This window comes from Sebastes umbrosus, chromosome 5 (assembly GCF_015220745.1).
Source record: "Sebastes umbrosus isolate fSebUmb1 chromosome 5, fSebUmb1.pri, whole genome shotgun sequence".
Lineage (NCBI taxonomy): Eukaryota > Metazoa > Chordata > Actinopteri > Perciformes > Sebastidae > Sebastes > Sebastes umbrosus.
Window position 1 is genome coordinate 4,765,083 of NC_051273.1, and position 15,617 is coordinate 4,780,699.

The window sequence follows — 15,617 nt, forward strand, 5'->3', positions numbered from 1 at the left end:
ACATCTTGAATATATTTATTTTAAATAGATAAAATCAGAGATGTGGGGAATCAGGTTACAGTAGAGCACAAGACACAAACAAAACAGGGAGCTGCTCATCTAAACATTCAAACTCCATAGAGCCAATGATACTCAAAACGTCCACGGGGTACCTTTAATGAAAGAAGCACAAAAAATACATTCACTAAAGAAGAAAATAATACAACAACAAATATAGAGTGGCAACTCTGAACCAACACAGTACAGGCTACAGGGGTACGCTGAGGGTCCTTTTTGTGAATATTTACCTCCTGCTCCTTCAAAGGCCTGAGTCCATACGACAGCAAATCTTTTACTGGGAGGGAGAATTTAATTCTTATATCTTTCTAACTATATTACACCCATTTTTTTCTCTCCTCATCTTAGCTACGAGCTACTCTTTACATGTGATAAACAAGTGTGAGTGTTTTCATTTCTGCTTTCTGCTCTGGAAGAATGTCATCCTCTTGTATGCAACACTGATTTTAATATTCCCGGCTCAAAATAAATCCTACAAGCAACCCTGTCAACTACACGCCGCTGATCTCACCTTGCTCGTGGCCATGAAGAGGGTGAAGACGAGGATGAGGGTGCTCTTGGACACCGGCAGCCAGTGAGCCTCCTGCAGGGTGAAGAGGATGGCTCCATACAGACTGGCTTTGGTCGGGCTGCAGAGATGAGAGACAAAAGTCTTTCTTTAGGTGTGTAAACCTACAATTTTTACAATTATTTTTGCGTTTTCATTGTTTAATTGTTAGTTGAATGTATTGATCGAAGCACGTTCCGCTGTCGGTTGACAGCTTTTCTTCCAGAGGATGACAAATTTTCATCTGACAGTGACATTGTGTAAATTGGGTGCATTACAGCCAGAGTGCCTTTTTTGATGCGACCACTGGAGGGTACCAAAGTCAGAAAATGTCTAATGCTACACATTCAACAAAGCTGCTGTGCTTCTCAACAAGGCTGGCTGTGTTTTGTGTCCAATTTCAGTCGCAGTAACTTTTAAGTCCTAGTTTTGCCTCTGAGGTTTGGTTGGAAAAACATCTGCATGCTCGAGGAGGCAGAGGTGAGTAAATGTTCCCTTTAACAGCAGTAGACTCAGTCAGACTTACAATGACATGTTGAGGATCTCGTTGGTGTCGGGCCTCCACACACCGCGCAGCAGCTGCTCAAAATTGGAAATGAGAGCCACTCCAGACCCTGCAAAGATAAAAATAGACAGTGGGGGGGAAAAAATGAGGACAAAAAAAGTCAGTGTTTCGTGTGACTGCTCTTATCTTGCTTCAGCTTTCCTCTACCATTTTCAACAAGGACGCCTGCAGGGCCTCACTATTGTAGCAGAGACCAGACCAGGACAACCCTTTATATATATTTCTATGGACATTTCTCCACTCTATTGGATAGTTAATGGATACAGTGAAGAAAACACACAGGAAACATGTGGTTTAGGTGTGCAACAAATTATACACTTTATAGTATTCTACGTACAGATCATGCATGACTGCACGACTTTTCACCAATTTGCTCCTTCATCATTTCAGAGCGATTCTGGGTTCAAACAAAAACATTGTTCATGGAAACATTTCCGTCAAACTAAGCTGAACTAAACTCTAACTTTATACCTAACATTTTTATTCTTTTAAAATGGATCTAATATATAACTTAGTGATCAGTCAGTCTCCTATTACCCACGTACTGTAACCTCTGAGTAACCGGGACAGTCACACCCTTAAACATGAATGAACGTCACATGTGCACACTGGCATGCACATGTGTCGTTCGCTCATGTTTAAATGTGGTGCTCACTGAGTGCAGCTGTCAACACATGAGCTGACTGAATGCTCACCACGCAGCACTAAAGACTGAAACGATAAGTCAATTATTCAATTAGTGGATCGACAGAAAAATAATCAAATGCAACAATATTGATAATCGATCAATATTCTAAGTCATTTCTCATGTAAACACACACACAGTTGCACACAAGTTTAAGAGAATTTAATGTTTTGTTCTATAAAATGCATCAATAAATACCCCACTCCAACCCCCAGCCTTAATGTGTCTTATAAAAGGCGGTTGCATTTGGCGAACCCATGGCGATGATAACTTCCTGCTTGACCTACAAAAATACGTCATCCCCGGAGCACTCTATTGGCCCAAACATAAGACGACACTCCTGCAGACATCCATCAGAAAACTCCCTTCTAAACCCTTTAATTTTCATTTTAAAAGACATGTTATAAAAGGAAATGTAGAAACTCACTAGCTTAGCAACATTAAGGCTCCTAACGGCCCATAATGCAACACTCCTTTAATGCAACAGTGCCGGGATCAGTCCATTCAAAAACAACATCTGCTGTTGTCAACACGCAAATGCTTACACCTAGAATATAATACTAATAATAATAATAATAAACAATATAATACCCACCACTTTTAACAAAAATGTAATAGGCCTTTTCAGTAAAAATATTAGTTTCATCACAATACCATATTATATTGATTCTTTGGACAACAATGTGATATTTGCTTACATCACAAAGTGTGCCACAATATGATTTTGATTTGATCAAATTCAGGGGCCTGTGATCGATATGAGACGATGTCCATTTGACACAATCAGTTACATTTATATCAATGCACAAAAAACATAAAATACGATTTGACTATTTTATTACTGGGGGCTTCCAGACATTTAAATGCAAAACAATCTATCCTTTTTATTAAAAACAATATAAAGTGGGAATTTCAAAATAAAGGGGTATCTTAAAGATGATGATATGTATCAATATTTTCACTTTGCATCGATGATATTGGATCGTTGATCATTGAATCAATGTATCGATCCAGATCAATGTATCGTTACACCCCTAGAAAATATCATCTTATATTGGGACCAATGCTTTATGTAATAACAAGACTGTTGCTAAATCACTGCAAACATTATTTTGGCACTTATTGGATGACATATATGCGGATACTGATGTATCTGTGGCTGATTAAGACAATTTATCATTTCATGCTCCAGCCCTATAGACCTTTTCATTGCCATTCTGTTGCTAGGGCAACAGCTTTGGTCCAAGTTTACTTCCTGTCAGCTACTGAATTAACAAACATTGCAAAGAGAAATACAAATCACAAGACACTGACCTTTGACGTATCCAACCATGATCATGATCAAGTAGCCATGGTGGTAGGCATGGTGGGCATGGTGAACACCAGCGGCGATCTTACGAGCGCGGACGACTTCTTTCAGGGCGACCAACACCAGCTTGACGGGCAGGAACGCCACGCATTTATAGAAGAGGTTCAGAGGGCAGTAAAAGATGAGATACCTGGTGGAGAACGACATGTTAGAGTGAGGGGAGGGGGTGATACTAATCACATATTCAGTTTTGATGGTTAGGTTTGAATCGAATGTTATAGGTCACCCAAATCACAAAAAACAAAAAAACTTTTCCCACTTAGACTTATAGTGTCTGGCTATAAAGATAAGTTTTGTTTGCCAAGGTTTTGAGAAATCCACTGCTTTTTAAATCTCATTTCATTCTTTTATATTGTATTTTATTTTCCTGTTTACTGTGTTTTTTAATGTAGTTGTAAAGCATTTCTTTGCCTTACGTAAAGCACTTGCCTCAGTGTTTACACGGTGCTATAATAACAAAGTTGCCTTGTTTGGCCCTGCCTACAATTTCTCTTTTTTTTTCAATGGAAAGTGTTGTGACTGAGGTCTGTAGATTATCTTGAGGGACTGGGACATTATTTCTTATATTGCAGATGTGTTTTTCAAAAGTAATTTTCACTTTTGAGCCCTGTAAACCAAATTCCATGCACCTATTATGATATCTAAAACCTTAAACGCAACTGTCTGCAGATAAAGCTGGTGATACGTAGGGGGGAAATTATCCTTTAAAGACGTCTTTAAAGTTTCTTTCCCTGTAAAAAGCAGGAAAAGAAAATAACCATTTTGCTCACTCGACAAGAATAATGACATCCAAACCGTGGCTGGTAGGGGATCATTACCTCCGCCAGGGCCAAAGGCCTAGGAAGGAGGTTATGTTTTCACCGGCGTTGGTTTTGTTGGTTTGTTAGTTTGTCCGTTAGCAGGATTACTCCAAAAGTGCACTATGGATTTGAATGACATTTTTTGGAAGGGGGGGGGCACAATGAACAATCCATTAGATATTGGTGGCGATCCGGATCATGGTCTGGATTCAGGAATTTTTTTAAGCATTACGATCAGCCAGAACATTAACACCTCTGGGTATAACACATGCACAGTGTAACTGATATTGACCCCGCCTTCTTCCTTCAGAGAGAGAGACAGAGAGCAGGGGGTGGGTGGGGAACAACTGTAGATTCTGCGTTTTTTCACATTAAATTCGGTGAAATTACAGTTGAGTTTGACCAAAGCACACTTGGTGAATGTTGGAAAGACTAACGACGACGGTTTAGGTGAGTTTTATTTTTTTTAGTTTGAATGAAGTGTTTTACGATGCTGCGCTACGTACAGCTGATCTCAACATAAACAAAAATACACGTAGATGATGGCGCAAGCTGAACAGACAGGTGGGCGGAGGTCTGCGCTCTCCGAGTGCCATTCTAGTTATATCATATGTACAGACTTAACAGTTAGATGAAAAGCATGAATATAAAAACAGCAGATTTGATGGTCCCATACACATAAAGCCGCTCTCTCCCCCTGTGAAGGGTAACTGAGGACTTTCTCACCAGACAGATGAGGCCAGCAGGATATGGCTGTTGTATTGGAAATAGTCGAGGGGGCTGCTTCCAAGCATGATGTCTGCCAGGATGTAACTAGCAAAGCAGTAGAGCATGGCACAGAGCCAGGAGGCCACGGGACTCCTGCGAGAAACCTCCACCGCGCCTGTAACATAGAGGGGGAGACATCAGGACAGGGAGCGTCCCTAAAACTCACAGTGTAACATGAAAATATCACAGCGTGTGTCAACAGAGGGACTTTCAGTGTGCGTATGAGATATGTTAAGGCTGTTGGTGAAGGTGGTGGAGTTTTATGCACTCTGTGTTTTATGTGTGTGAAGCTTAGGGTGTGTTTGGCTTTTATTAAATATCAAATGTCACTTTGTCAGACAGGAGGTTGCTCCATTACTACAGCTACCAAACAATATCATAAAATACTGAGAAATCTGATTTTCATTGCAGAGCTGAAATATGTCACTGGAATGGTTAATGGCTTTTTCAGTCATTAATCAATTACTCAAATTATTCATTTACAAAACAGTGTATCAAAATGATTCATTAATGGTAAATAATTCAAACAAAGAAGAACATAGAAAAACTATTGGGAAAAAAGTTTCAAACATGCTGTATGTATGATTTTAAAATAAAACCAATTAAATAAAAGAGACTGTGGTAGATATCAATATATGTCATTATTATTTTTATTTTTATTATTATTATTATTATTAATAATAATAATAAATAAAATCCCTTTAAAATTAGACATATGTATTCTCTGTAATTTGGATTTAAAATAATAAAATAATAATAGAGTGATTTTGAAAAATGCTCCTTTAATTTAATCATGTTTTCTAAATGTCTCAATTTAAAAAATCAATTCTGATTAACCTCTGAAAAAAAAACTATATAATTATGACAGCCTCCTTATTAATGACCTTCTAAATCCTAATGGTCTAAATCCTGTTTTAGAAGACTTTCAACTCTGACCAAAACAATATTTTGTGGTAATATTTGTTATTTTTTGGGGTCTGACTGAATAGCATCATACATGTTAATTGTAAAAAAAACTCTCTGTTGGTTCCTACAGAGTAAAACTGTTGGCGATGACCTTCAGAAGTGGTTATCAGTGGATTCCTTGTGTGTATGAGCTGTATCTTTGTCCACGCCCAGTCGACCATATCAGTTCACGCCCTCATGACCTAATATTGACTCAGGACTTCTACAGTTATTTATGAGTTGACAGTTTACCAACTAAACACATGACTTAGTCTTTAAAGTACACAGCCTGGAGCAGAACAGACAGCTCTTTATAATTTACTAAACTGATAGTGTGCTTTATTACCATTCAGTATCATTTTTGTATATATTGTATATATGACCAATATATCAATGTGGCGCTGACTTATTATGTGCCAAGCATTTATACCATGTCAATTTATACCATACCATGACATCTATACCGCTCAAAGAGGTTTACACCCTGGTTTACTGAAGTGTGCTCCTAAGCTGCCTGTAGGAGATTGGAAAGTTTTCTACCTCTCATGGCATCAATGTGTATTAAATGACATGCTTAAGAAGCTTTTTAACCTTTTTCTCTCACTTAATCAGTAACAATGAACACAATCCTAGATTTCTTTTCGACACAAATTTACTTAAAAACAGCCGTCTGTTCGCTGCTCATCCTTTACCTATTCCTATCGTGACTTCAGACAGTCTGACAATGTTGAGGCCTTTAAATCCAAACTGAAACTCATCTTGTCACCTTTACTTTCAGTCAGTTATTAATTCAAGCCCTGCACCTGTTACCATCATCTGTCCCGGTGGGTCAGTGTCAGGCTCGAAGAATCTATTAAGCCTAGTACAAGATCCCTGTAAAGTTTCTGAAAACCACTGCATCGTTTGTTTTCCCACCAATCTGTGTGCCTGTAATCTCTCTCTCTCTCTCTCTCTTTTCTGGTCATGTCTAGAAGGTAACCCACAAGTTGAAAACGTGGGAAAACTCTCGTGAGACTCACTGCCCTACGACCTATCCTAACCTTCAAGGTCAATGCCTAACCTCAAATATCTCTCGAGAGTTTCTCAGGCTTCTCTGTGCTGGACCATCAGCCGTCCCTCTCTCACCATTCCAGATGTTTGGATCTGAATCTCCGTTCTCCAGGAGTCAACGTTTCCTCATACAACATCTTTTGCATGTCTGTCCTGGAGGAGAGCTCCCTCCTCAGTTGCTCTTCTTGAGGTTTCTTCAATTTCTTCCCCGTTGAATGTTTTTTTGGGGAGTTTTTCCTTATTGAGGGTCTAAGGACATACGGTGTCGTATGCTGTACAGATTGTAAAGTCCCTTAAATAACATTGACTTGACTTGGACATGGAAATTGAGTATGATGAATTAAGGTATGATAACCTGTTGCTAACTATAGCAAAAATGTTAATGCTTGGTGCTTTGCTGCAATTAACTCTCACTGGGGAAGCAAAACAAACTATTAGGATAATGAATCTTAATCTGAAAAGTCACTATAGTTGTCAAATAAATGTTGCAATGAGTACAAATGTTGTGGAATAAAAGTATAAAGTACGTAGCATAAAATGGAAATACTTATGTGGCATACAAGTACCCCAAAGATCTACTTTAGAACAGTACTTGAATACATTTACTCAGTTACTTTACATCACTGCTGAGGTGTCCTGATATATAAACAACTAATTTAGAAGACAAAAAGCAACTTTAACTCCTATAAAGTATGAAATCTGAACATGACCATGACCAAACTACACAAATATTATATATTTAAAGTATGATGTGATTTTAAGGCTGTATATATGTTCCCATGTGGGTAAAAACTTCACGGTGTAACTGTTAGAGATGGTCAGTAAACGGAGATGTGAACAGAGTCGCGGCACAAATCTCCTACAACAGGTGGGTGAGGGTGTCGTGATGAGACCGGTGCTCAGTTTGAAAGCAATCTGATCCTGAGAAATGCCGCCCTATAAATATATTCTGCTCAACTGCTTCTCCTGCCTTGCAACTGTCAGGCCTGTCTTAACCTTTGACCCCCCCACCCATCCCCCACTCCGCCCATGTTGACCCCCAAAACTCATTCATGTGCTCCTCTAACATGTGCTGTGAACTAGGACTCTCCACTCAGACACATGTAGGGAATTTGGTTGATAACTATAAAAAGATCTTGCAAATGTTGGCAGCCGGAGATATTTGACTGTAAAATGAGAAGTGAGATAAAGGTTTACAGTCAGCTTTGGTAGCTTTGTGTTATAGTTGGCCTGCGCTTTAATGAAATGAGGTCTGAAACACACACAAATGCTGATTGTTTCTATTCAAAACAAGCACTCTCTCGGTGTTTTTGAGCTCTTTTTCTTTTACCGTAATACGTTTATTTATAACTTTATGCATGTGTTCGCTCAAATTACCGCAAATAACCGCAGTTGTGACTGTTAAAAGAGTACTCCACTGAGCATTGCACTCCTTTAACACTGTCAGACTCATGATGGACAGTTTAAACAACAACTGTACGGCTTCTCAACAAGAAAACAGGTGACTCCTTAATTTAAAGTTCACAGGAAGGAGGCACTCTGGGATTTTGTCTCATGTATTATGTCTCATGGCTTTTACAATTCTCTGTTGCTTTTTAATGCCTATGTATTTATCTCAGGGAATGTGCAATATTTGACATGTTTTTATACTGCGTCTTTGGTGTACTACAGTAATGTTTTGTTGGCTATATATTGTTTTAAGCTGATTGCAGCTGTGTGCAGCACTATTACCCAAGCAAAATTTCCCTTTGGGATAATAAAGTATATCTTATCTTATCTTTATTCCACACATTCTTCTTCCTTGTCAAAACTTTGCGCCTACATTACCCACAATGCAATTCAACCACTGAAAGTTTGCTCTAAGATTCATGTGTGTTATGCTAGTAGTAGCTAATGTAGCTTCAAGCCGCTAGCCTCATGAGGAGCGGGCTACAGACGTCTGGTAAAGTCACTTTCTAACTCCACACCAACATATTTTTTTTATTTTCAATCGTGTAGTCTTCAGACCCAACTAACGCTGACTCAGGTGACATCACGTGAGTCAGTTCATCAGACTTCATGCAGCCCCCACCTGCAGACAGAACGGTAAAGCGTTCCCCTTTAAGGGTGACACTGTAAACTAGATAACATTAATGGAATAGTTCATTTCAAAGAGAAAACCCATTCATTACTCAATCTAATTCACCCTCGTAGTTACAACTAACCCTGACAGGCAAACTAATGTAGGAAGATGTAGATATATTGTGGTTAAGCTAGAATCATTAACTGTTTATAGCAAAAGAAACCCCATATAATATCAATCAACTTTCTCCAGATAGCTCATGTAGTATAATGTTTACAGTGTGGGGGCCCAAAAGTTGATTTGTCTAACAAGTATAGCTCCTTATCTTCCTCAATAAAAGTGACTGGAGCCGTTGCACCACAGGAACTTTCCCCCAGAACTAGAAACCTTTTGAGGAACTCATTGCATTTCGTTAAGTTCCAGGGACATTTTACGGGGCCCTTTTACCCCCCCAAAAAAGACTGTGGTCCTTTAGTTCCTTGAAAATAGTCCCGGGACTTACCAGGAACTCCTTAATGGAAACAGGGCAATGTGTGAGATTTGATAGACATTTGAGGCTCATTTGAAGCTGTAATCGTAGATTTTAATTTGTTGATATGTTTGGTGCTCCAAACATCTTCACTGAAGGTTCATCTGAGCCGACTGAACTTTTATGTCGGAGTGAACCTTTTCTTCAGGGTGAGGAGTTAATTTAAAGACCACCCGGGAACAATAAGGTCATGCTGGGCTGCTAGCTCAACAGCTTATTTCATGTTTAACATTCACACCCAACGGCAGCCTAAAAGTGTGCAGCAGAGGGGCTTCAGAGGTCCACTGATGATGTCTATTTCAGGATCTTCTATTTATTGCCTAAGTCTCTGGTATGCTCGAGCCTCTCTCTCAGGTTTCATCCTCCTCCTCCTCGGGCTCGGTTGCTCAAAGGAGTTAAATCTTGGAAAATATCAGACTTTACCCAAAGCTGAGTGCTTTAATCCACTCCAGTGATTTCCTCAGTGTAAATGAGGTCAGGCTGCTGCAGCAACAGAGATCCCCTCACACCAAGCAAGCAGAGTTTATGTAACAGGTCATGCTTTATAAGGACTGGCTACTATACATATAACAGCAACGCAAAGTCCCTATAATACAGCAATGTATAGATATAACACAGAAAATCTTTTTTTTTTTTTTTTTACAAATACACAAATATCAGAGTTTTTCATTTTAGAAATAACTTATAAATTATTCTTCTATTTAATTTTATTAAATATTATATTCTGTATATATTTGTACTTGTTGTAAATAAATGTATGTTTAGACACAGGTCTGGTGAGTGCTGAGTATGTTCCTGCCAAAATAACAATCAGAATAGCTTATAAATAATCATATTTATCAAATAATAAAGCAAAATCCTTAATATGGAGGGGGGAAAAACAACAAAATAAAAGTGTAAAAGACACTGACCTGGCTCATACTTGAGGTAGAGGATGGACACGATGTAATAAGCGACATCAAACACAGGAAACATTCCCATTTTGGAGAAAACTTGGGCAATATCGCCCAAATTCAGAGCTGCCAGCACTTCCATGTTGCCTGTCTGTGTGTCTGTGTGATGCCCACTGAGTTCCTGTTTTGGTTTGTTTTAATTCCAACTGCGCAGTCTGGAATCCTGAAGCCCCCCAAACCCAAAACAAGGTCCACCGACTCTCCACCAAACCCCCCGGTCTCCACAGTGAAAGCCTGTGTGACACTCAAGCCCTCCTATTAATACCTCTCATCTCCACAGCCTCAGCATCATCATCATCTTCATCATCAGCCAGCTGCTCGGCTGTTCAGACGACAGGAGGTTTACTGTGGCAGCTGCTTGAAATGTAAAAACACAAAAGGTTTGTCCTCCTCCCTCGACATAAAAACACGACAAAACCCGAGACACATCCTTCTTATAAAAAACATCCCATAATCTGGATCAGATCCTGCACCGAGGCTGCAGACAGGACTAGGTATCACCTGACTGTTTACATTCTTCCACATGATGCAGACATGTTGTGATTAACTGAGCCTACATTAAATAAACAGCAATTGGATTTTATGTATTTTAAAATGTATTTTATTTATTTATTTTTCTGTTTTTGCTTTTATTTATTGAGGAGAATAATAATCAGAGCAATGATCTACCTCACCACCAGGGGGCGACCAAGCCACAATATTAAACACCTTGCATCTCCAAAATGTTTTATTAGATGGGTGAAAATGCATTTGTCCTCCATCTGAATGATCGTCACTCCACCAAAATGTGCACAGCGAGAAGCTTCTGCCAAATAGCCCTACCCTCTATATAATTTTATATACATATATATATATATATATGTATATAAAATGTTATATACATATTTTTTTATATAGATACATATATATATATATAATTGTATATATATACATATATTTATATATATAACTGCATCTATATCTGTTAGTCATATTGTTCCTTGATATTGTTTTGTTTTTTTTCTTTATTATTGATATTATTTACTTATTTATTTATCTCACTTATTATTGTAAGTGTTGGTATTATTATTGTGATTGATATTATTTTCATCATCATCATCATCATCATCATCCTGTGCTTAAATAATGTTATACTTTTATAGAATGACCAAACTATCTTCTTGGCTTTTATTTTGACATGTTTGCCTTCACTTCCGGGTCACGTGACTGCTGTTCTCCGCTCTTCGATTCAAAAGAGAAAATGATAAACAGAAACTTGAAGAAATTAAAATCGGATCGATTTTTTAATTAGTTTTTTTCGTTTTTCCTTTGGAAACAAAAAAACAAACAGAGCACCACGGGATTTCATTTTTCGTTTTTGGTTTAAAGATCTGAAAAATGTCAGAATAAAAAGACTCTGAAAAATGTCTGAAAAAAAAAATCTGAAAAAAAAGATCTGAAAAATGTTAGACAAAAGTCTGAAAAACAAGATCTGAAAGATGTCCGAAAAAAAATCTGAAAAAAAAGTTTGAAAAATGTTGGAAAACAGAAGTTTAAACAATGTCTGAAAAAGGAAAAAAAAAAAAAAAAAAGTCTGAAAAATGTCTGGAAAAAATGTCCGAAAAAAAGTCTGAAAAAAAAGATCTGAAAAATGTCCAAAAAAGAATTCTGAAAAATAATTAAAAAAAAAGATCTGAAAAATGTCCGAAAAAAATGTCCGAAAAAAAAGTCTGAAAAAAAATATCTGAAAAAAAAGTTTGAAAAATGTTGGAAAACAAAAGTCTAAATGATGTCTGAAAAAGTAAAAAAAAAAAAAAGAAATCTGAAAAATGTCCGAAAAAAATGTCCGAAAAAAAAGATCTGAAAAATGTCCAAAAAAGAATTCTGAAAAATAATTAAAAAAAAAAAAAAAAAAAGATCTGAAAAATGACCGAAAAAAAAGCTTGAAAAAAAAGTCTGAAAAAAAAGTTTGAAAAATGTTGGAAAACAGAAGTTTAAACAATGTCTGAAAAAGGAAAAAAAAAAAAAAAAAAGTCTGAAAAATGTCTAGAAAAAAATGTCCGAAAAAAAAGTCTGAAAAAAAAGTTTGAAAAATGTTGGAAAACAAAAGTTTAAACAATGTCTGAAAAAGGAAAAAAAAAAATAAAAAAGTCTGAAAAATGTCTGGAAAAAAATGTCCGAAAAAAAAGATCTGAAAAAAAAGTTTGAAAAATGTTGGAAAACAAAAGTTTAAACAATGTCTGAAAAAGGAAAAAAAAAAAAAAAAAGATCTGAAAAATGTCTGGAAAAAATGTCCGAAAAAAAAGTCTGAAAAAAAAGTTTGAAAAATGTTGAAAAACAAAAGTTTAAACAATGTCTGAAAAAAAAAAAAAAAAAAAAAAAAAATTCTGAAAGAAAAGATCTGAAAAATGTCCAAAAAAGAATTCTGAAAAATAATTAAAAAAAAAAAAAAAAAAGATATGAAAAATGACCGAAAAAAATGTCCGAAAAAAAAGTTTGAAAAATGTTGGAAAAGAAAAGTTTAAACAATGTCTGAAAAAGGAAAAAAAAAAAAAAAAAAGTCTGAAAAAAAAGATCTGAAAAATGTCCAAAAAATAATTCTGAAAAATAATTTAAAAAAAAAAAAAAAGATCTGAAAAATGTCCGAAAAAAATGTCCAAAAAAAAAGTTTGAAAAATGTTGGAAAACAGAAGTTTAAACAATGTCTGAAAAAGGAAAAAAAAAAAAAAAAAAAATCTGAAAAATGTCTGAAAAAAAAGTCCGAAAAAAAAATCTGAAAAATGTTGGAAAACAGAAGTTTAAAAAAAGTCTGAAAAAAAAAAAAAAAAAAAAGTCTGAAAAATGTCTGGAAAAAAAAGACTGAAAAAAAAATCTGAAAAAAAAGTTTGAAAAATGTTGGAAAACAAAAGTCTAAACAATGTCTGAAAAAGGTAAAAAAAAAAAAAAAGTCTGAAAAAAAAGATCTGAAAAATGTTCGAAAAAAATGTCCGAAAAAAAAGTCTGAAAAAAAAGTTTGAAAAATGTTGGAAAACAAAAGTCTAAACAATGTCTGAAAAAGGTAAAAAAAAAAAAAAAGTCTAAAAAAATGTCTGGAAAAAAAAGACTGAAGAAAATGTCTGAAAAAAAAGTCTGAAAAAAAAGATCTGAGAAATGTCCGAAAAAAATATCCAAAAAAAAAGTCTGAAAAATGTCTGGAAAAAAAAGACTCTGAAAAATGTCTGGAAAAAAAGTCTGAAAAAAAAGTCTGAAAAGAAAGATCTGAAAAATGTCCGAAAAAAAAGTCTGAAAAAAAGTTTGAAAAATGTTGGAAAACAGAAGTTTAAACAATGTCTGAAAAAGTAAAAAAAAAAAAAAGAAATCTGAAAAATGTCCGAAAAAAATGTCCGAAAAAAAAGATCTGAAAAATGTCCAAAAAAGAATTCTGAAAGATAATTAAAAAAAAAAAAAAAAAAAGATCTGAAAAATGACCGAAAAAAAAGTTTGAAAAAAAAGTCTGAAAAAAAAGTTTGAAAAATGTTGGAAAACAGAAGTTTAAACAATGTCTGAAAAAGGAAAAAAAAAAAAAAAAAAGTCTGAAAAATGTCTAGAAAAAAATGTCCGAAAAAAAAGTCTGAAAAAAAAGTTTGAAAAATGTTGGAAAACAAAAGTTTAAACAATGTCTGAAAAAGGAAAAAAAAAAATAAAAAAGATCTGAAAAATGTCCGAAAAAAATGTCCGAAAAAAAAGTCTGAAAAAAAAGTTTGAAAAATGTTGAAAAACAAAAGTTTAAACAATGTCTGAAAAAAAAAAAAAAAAAAAAAAAATTCTGAAAGAAAAGATCTGAAAAATGTCCAAAAAAGAATTCTGAAAAATAATTAAAAAAAAAAAAAAAAAAGATATGAAAAATGACCGAAAAAAATGTCCGAAAAAAAAGTCTGAAAAAAAAGTTTGAAAAATGTTGGAAAAGAAAAGTTTAAACAATGTCTGAAAAAGGAAAAAAAAAAAAAAAAAAGTCTGAAAAAAAAGATCTGAAAAATGTCCAAAAAAGAATTCTGAAAAATAATTTAAAAAAAAAAAAAAAGATCTGAAAAATGTCCGAAAAAAATGTCCAAAAAAAAAGTTTGAAAAATGTTGGAAAACAGAAGTTTAAACAATGTCTGAAAAAGGAAAAAAAAAAAAAAGAAATCTGAAAAATGTCTGAAAAAAAAGTCCGAAAAAAAAATATGAAAAATGTTGGAAAACAGAAGTTTAAAAAAAGTCTGAAAAAAAAAAAAAAAAAAAAAGTCTGAAAAATGTCTGGAAAAAAAAAGACTGAAAAAAAAATCTGAAAAAAAAGTTTGAAAAATGTTGGAAAACAAAAGTCTAAACAATGTCTGAAAAAGGTAAAAAAAAAAAAAAAAAAAAAAAAGTCTGAAAAAAAAGATCTGAAAAATGTTCGAAAAAAATGTCCGAAAAAAAAGTCTGAAAAAAAAGTTTGAAAAATGTTGGAAAACAAAAGTCTAAACAATGTCTGAAAAAGGTAAAAAAAAAAAAAAGTCTAAAAAAATGTCTGGAAAAAAAAGACTGAAGAAAATGTCTGAAAAAAAAGTCTGAAAAAAAAGATCTGAGAAATGTCCGAAAAAAATATCCAAAAAAAAAGTCTGAAAAATGTCTGGAAAAAAAAGACTCTGAAAAATGTCTGGAAAAAAAGTCTGAAAAAAAAGTCTGAAAAGAAAGATCTGAAAAATGTCCAAAAAAAATGTCCGAAAAAAAAGTCTGAAAAAAAAGTTTGAAAAATGTTGGAAAACAGAAGTTTAAACAATGTCTGAAAAAGTAAAAAAAAAAAAAAAAATCTGAAAAATGTCTGAAAAAAAAGTCCGAAAAAAAAATCTGAAAAATGTTGGAAAACAGAAGTTTAAAAAAAGTCTGAAAAAAAAAAAAAAAAAAAAAAGTCTGAAAAATGTCTGGAAAAAAAAGACTGAAAAAAAAATCTGAAAAAAAAGTTTGAAAAATGTTGGAAAACAAAAGTCTAAACAATGTCTGAAAAAGGTAAAAAAAAAAAAAAAAAAAAAGTCTGAAAAAAAAGATCTGAAAAATGTTCGAAAAAAATGTCCGAAAAAAAAGTCTGAAAAAAAAGTTTGAAAAATGTTGGAAAACAAAAGTCTAAACAATGTCTGAAAAAGGTAAAAAAAAAAAAAAGTCTAAAAAAATGTCTGGAAAAAAAAGACTGAAGAAAATGTCTGAAAAAAAAGTCTGAAAAAAAAGATCTGAGAAATGTCCGAAAAAAATATCCAAAAAAAAAGTCTGAAAAATGTCTGGAAAAAAAAGACTCTGAAAAATGTCTGGAAAA

At 34.4% G+C, this 15,617-nt stretch overlaps 1 protein-coding gene across 1 annotated transcript in view; it reads right to left on the bottom strand.

The window, feature by feature from the left end:
• The window catches only part of tmem38a (transmembrane protein 38A), an 11,698-nt gene extending 1,122 nt beyond the window's left edge, over nt 1-10,576 (bottom strand). Inside the window, exons 1-5 of the mRNA XM_037770636.1 lie at nt 10,289-10,576; nt 4,750-4,906; nt 3,169-3,353; nt 1,131-1,218; nt 569-686 (exon numbers count right to left, since the gene is read on the bottom strand). Coding sequence (XP_037626564.1) covers nt 569-686; nt 1,131-1,218; nt 3,169-3,353; nt 4,750-4,906; nt 10,289-10,412 — 672 coding nt within the window. The 5' untranslated portion in view covers nt 10,413-10,576. The remainder of the gene's footprint in view (nt 1-568; nt 687-1,130; nt 1,219-3,168; nt 3,354-4,749; nt 4,907-10,288) is intronic.
• Nucleotides 10,577-15,617: the final 5,041 nt, after the last annotated feature.